The sequence below is a fragment of the Alosa alosa genome, chromosome 3, assembly GCF_017589495.1.
Source record: "Alosa alosa isolate M-15738 ecotype Scorff River chromosome 3, AALO_Geno_1.1, whole genome shotgun sequence".
NCBI classification, from domain to species: Eukaryota; Metazoa; Chordata; class Actinopteri; order Clupeiformes; family Clupeidae; genus Alosa; species Alosa alosa.
Window position 1 is genome coordinate 19272786 of NC_063191.1, and position 5101 is coordinate 19277886.

Consider the following 5101-nt stretch of genomic DNA (forward strand, 5'->3'; position numbering starts at 1 on the left):
CTATGAAAACTTTGATGAGAAATTATTGATGGTGAAGCTCTGGTTCTTTCTAGCGTTCACACTTCATATTAAGAAGCATATGTGACCTGCATAGAAAAGGATATCATTGACATTACCAAAATATTGGATCTGCTTGTCAAAAATTTGGTTGTTCAGTCATATCATAGTATATAAACAAACCATGACAATGAGATTTAAGAAAAAAAGAAGAGAAATGTACATTTATTATCAACATCATTTTTGAAGGCCATAAACACATTTTAGTGTAGTTTTTTTGTATACACAAAGTACTAGTGATCTACTCAGGAGGATGCGATGATCGAGAGGCAAATTAAGGGCCAGGTTTAGGTCTGTGCATGTACATCTTTAAATGGGTTGTATCAGGATTATTTTTTTAAAGAATAAATAGTTGTGTGCCATTAGAGATAATGGATAATTAACTACATTCACAGTATATTATTTTCACATTTTTAGACTTATGTTATGTTATGCTTTAACAAACATAGGTCTCCATAAATTAATTAACTGGACAAGTTTTCTGGTCAGAACATATAATCTAATGTGTCCATAATTTACCTATAGGTAAGGTGACACTTTGGAGGCATCGGAATATGGAAGAATTAGTCCCATTAAATATGAATCCTTCCAGGTTGTCTGTATGGTGGAAGCCATATATAATTGTGATAAGACCATAGAGGAAATACCTCAAAGTTTTAGCATTCCTCAAGACTTTTTACAAGTTTAAGCTTTGTACAACCTGTTGGTGCTTCCTGTGAGAGACACTAGGTGGCATAGTTGCTTTGTATAACGTTTCATGTTTGAGTAGGCTTACTCCTACATCCTGTTCTGCATCCTATTTCAGGTTTGGCTGTGGTCAAGGCCTTTACAACAGCAGCTTACATTGCAATAAGACATTGTAATACATTACACCTCATACAATATCACAAAAGCAGGTTATTTAGTTTACTACATATTTACTGCATATAAAAGACACAAATTTTGTTATCAGCCATAATTGAATGCCTATCAGTCAAAGTGATCCTTTAACGTTTTGATATTTATGTTATCTCTGTCAAAGCCAGTTTGAGGGTGTGTCCAATAAAGTTTGTGGTCCAGCCCTTCCTCTTTGTGATATTGTTGACTCAGTACAGTAAACTCTGTAACATTATCCTCAGGCCTGTGGCCATCCACTCAGCAGCTCTGTGTGTGGGCACACCTAGACATTTAATACCAGTGCAACTGACTCACATGTGCTTGTTTTCTAGTCCATCATGTCAAGAACTACTGCTAGTTTACTGATTAACTCCACAAGCTCTAGAGTAGTACCTGAATTCTGGCTTTCACACTCTAAGCACACTCTGAGTACATATCTAATGAAATGTACACCTTTACTGTTCACATGTGTGGTTCACATCTGCGGCATCAGCGATTGGTGATTGGATCTTACCATCATATTTTAAAAGTGCTACAAATGAATACAGAGTGTCTCTTACATACGTATTAACATTGTGTTTTTGACTGATATGATGGGAGTGTTTCTTTTGCAATTCATGGAGAACTCATCATTACTAATATAGCTATTAATAGTGTAAAGTGTATATTCTTAATAAATAAAATATATGTTTATTTATTTCCTCTGAAATGAGCTTAATTCAACTTTAACAATTGACTGTGATTGCAGGATTATCTTTGTGATGTTTTAAAACAACAAGGGAGTACAAAAGTCTGAAAGTGCATTGTGCCTAAGGTAATGTTTTAGTCAGATTTCTCCATGCTGTCAGCAGCATCTCCAAGGACAGCAACAACATAAAAGTCTCTTCAAAGGATTCTTCTTCTTATATCTGGCAGCCATTTTAAACTTCTCATTTGTGACCTGCACATAATCTTGAGTCCTTTCTACATTGGTTTGTATTCTCTCAATGTATTCCCCCTGCTCCTCCACCAGGATGAAGATGTCCACAAAGAGGTCCCTCAGGTCCTTCATGTTACTCTCCAAGTTGAGGAGCTCCTTGTGCCGCTGCTCAATCTCGGTCACCTGGTGGCGAGTGATCTTGACGTCCAGCAGGATGTTCTCGTTGAACACCTCCCACTTCCCCTGCTCCATCATGTCGTCCACCTCGGCCTCAGTCACGGCCCGGCCAGATACTTCCAGCTGTCGGCGGATGAAGTGCTTACACTTGTCCTGCTTGCTGAGCAGGGACTCGTTGTACTGGTGCATCACTCTCTGGAAGTGGCGGAACAGTGTGGCGTGCTGGGCTTTCTGGATGCGCACGGTGGCTGCATTAGGGCCCAGCTCGGCCTCCAGGCTCTTGGCCTGTTTAGCCAGTGCATCCAACTTCTTGTGGAGGCTTTCGGCCTGCAGCTTGATGTCGCGCGTGATGCTGCTCTCCTTTTTCATGACACTGAAGCGTCTCATGGTGGCCACGAGGTTTCGCTGCTGTTGGTTGAACTTCTTCACCTCAGCCTCTAGTTCATCAATGCTGTCACGGATACGCTGGGTCTCACGCAGGAAGTTCTCCAGAACTGGTTCCTCTTCAAAGATCACAGCCTGAGGTGATGGAGCTAACTCATCGTCATCATAGTCCTCACTGAAAGGGTCATTGTCATTCAGGTCCCCACTGGACTTTACCTTCTGTCTCAGTTCCTCCATACGGTCCTTCATGGCTCCTGGCAGAAATGTATCGATGTTCTAACAATTTTGAAAGTTTATTGAAATTCCAATGTGCCCTAAAGTAAAGAAATAAAGTACAAAACATCAACCACAGAATTTTTTAAATCAACCATAATGATAATTTTGGTTGAAAATACTGTATTCCCATTTATACATTACTTTAGTGAAGATATGTTTTTAAGATATTCCAGTAACATGATGGAACATCTAAATAATGCTGAGTGGTTTTTTCCTCATCTCAGACTTTCTCACCTTACATGCATACATACATTTCATACATTTAATGCATAATAAGCAAAGGTCAAAGATTTGTCAGCAATCTTTCACTGTTTCAATGTAAACGTTCTACTTCTACAGTAAAGAAAGAATATTTTGTGGCCTGTCTGTAGTTCCTCTTTTCCTAGACCATCTCTTTACAGCATATTAGTCATTTCACAATTTAATCTTTAAAGTTTGTTGTGACACACACACAGGCAAGATGTGCACTTGAGATGCCAAACTATGCAGGGGCTTTGCCAGGCTGATTTGCCTGTGGAATTAATGCAGAGATAAATGTTCATGATATTTTTCATCCCTGGTTCAGTCTGCGGATTGTGGTTTGGGAAGCAGAGTTAGCCTTTGAAAGAATAAGACTGAGGGTGGGGTGGACAAAATGTTTCTGGAAGGAATGAAACTGGGAGCTCAAAATCACTGACTATCCAATTACAAGTTGGATTTCGAACAGGAAAGAGTGAAAATGCCTTTGTGTGTGTGTGTGTGTGTGTGTGTGTGTGTGTGTGTGTTCCACCCAATCTCCTTAGAGCAAAAGCTTATAAATATAAGAGTGGGCTTTGTTCTCTGTGTGGAGTTTTTTCGCTGTCCCAGGGTGTAAGGCCTCCAGGGGCAATCTAACACTCTGATGGCACAGCCCAAGGGTTTTAGTAAAAAAAAAAAAAAAAATAAAAGGAAAACAGCCGGTGTGCCCTACTTGGTGCATTGTGAGGTCACAAAACAAAGCACAAGAACATGAGTTTCTGAACCAATTGCCCTCAGCTCTTTTCCCGACAGTAAACTGGCCATTTTCAGCCATGATGATGGCGCCCATATTTATATGAGCCATTCCAATGTTGATACTCCCAACATCTCTTATTTAGAGAGAGAATGTCACTGAATCGCCAACAAATAAGGATGTACTTACGCTCAACTTCATCATAAGAATTTATAATGAGTATAACTTCACAAATGACAATATAAAGAAACAACAGAACAAAAAAACAATATAATAACATAAGTCATCCCATATTGAATTGGGAAATGTATGTCTTTTAGTCTTTTACTGCATGTGCTTTTGCTCAGTTATGAATGACTTCAAGATTTTAATTTAATTTCTGTTCATCAGATTATTTAATAAATAGATAAATTAACTTTTTTGTGCCAATTCAGTTATATGGACAATGCTGGTGGTTATTTTACTACCAAGACAAAGTTCTACTTTCCTGTTCACTAAAATGGTTCAAACAGAATTATGTTCAAGTGTTTATCCACACCCAGATCTTATCTCCATGATAGAAGCCTTGTTATTTAGCCCAGTGGAAATGCTGTAACCAGATAAAAAGTGGTCAGCTGTGCCTTGCCCACTGCACACATAAGTCTCATACAACACAACTGTGTCATACATAAGTCTCATACAATACAGCTGTGTCATACATAAGTCTGTCATACAACACAACTGTGTCATACATGAGTCTCATACAACAAAACTGTGTCATACATAAGTCTCATACAACAAAACTGTATCATACATAAGTCTCATACAACACATCAGTGTCATACATAAGTCTCATACAACACAACTTTGTAGAAAACTAGACATCACCGTCACCGTTTTCACTGACAGAGCTTGAAAGCTTGTTACCTCTACTTTCCAATGCTTCTTGAAATTCTGAGCCTTATTCCAAATGTAGGTGGACCAGCAGTGTTGCCTGTTGTTCAACTCAGCCATAGAGTTTGTTCATGTCAGATCTTCCCAAAGCACCTCTGAGAAAATTAGGTCCTCAAGTCAAAGATTCCTCAGATGTATTCTTAGCTCCGGACTGGCTTTGAAAGGACTTGCTATGACAAATATGTGTGTTCAGAGAGTAATTCCCCCCCTAGTGTAGTGTAACTGTTGCCAGTTATCCCTGGGAGAGGAACAACAAAGACTCCTGGGAAATCTGGTCTGGCCAGTTCAAGGCCACGCCTCCATATGTCAGAGGGAAAGAGCTTGGTTTGGGCAGTGAGGGTGACACGCTGGACCGTAGAATAAGGGTTACGTGTGAATGAGAGAAATGGACACACACATAGAGGAGCAACCCCTAATGCACACACACACACACACACACACACACACACACACACACACACACACACACACACACACACACTCATACACACACACACACATACACACAC

At 39.7% G+C, this 5101-nt stretch overlaps 1 protein-coding gene across 1 annotated transcript; it reads right to left on the reverse strand.

Annotated features, from left to right (window-relative positions):
- Window positions 1-241: 241 nt before the first annotated feature.
- stx19 (syntaxin 19) lies at window positions 242-4779 on the reverse strand. Its single transcript, XM_048239546.1, has 2 exons — window positions 4566-4779; window positions 242-2727 (listed from the first exon to the last, which is right to left on the reverse strand). The coding sequence occupies exon 2, from the start codon at window positions 2660-2662 to the stop codon at window positions 1778-1780; it is 885 nt and encodes a 294-aa protein (XP_048095503.1). The 5' UTR covers window positions 2663-2727; window positions 4566-4779; the 3' UTR covers window positions 242-1777.
- Between the last annotated feature and the right edge of the window lie 322 nt (window positions 4780-5101).

Coding starts and splice junctions, on each gene's coding strand:
- stx19 (XM_048239546.1), bottom strand. CDS start 2,662: ATGAAGGACCGTATGGAGGAACTGAGACAGAAGGTAAAGTCCAGTGGG.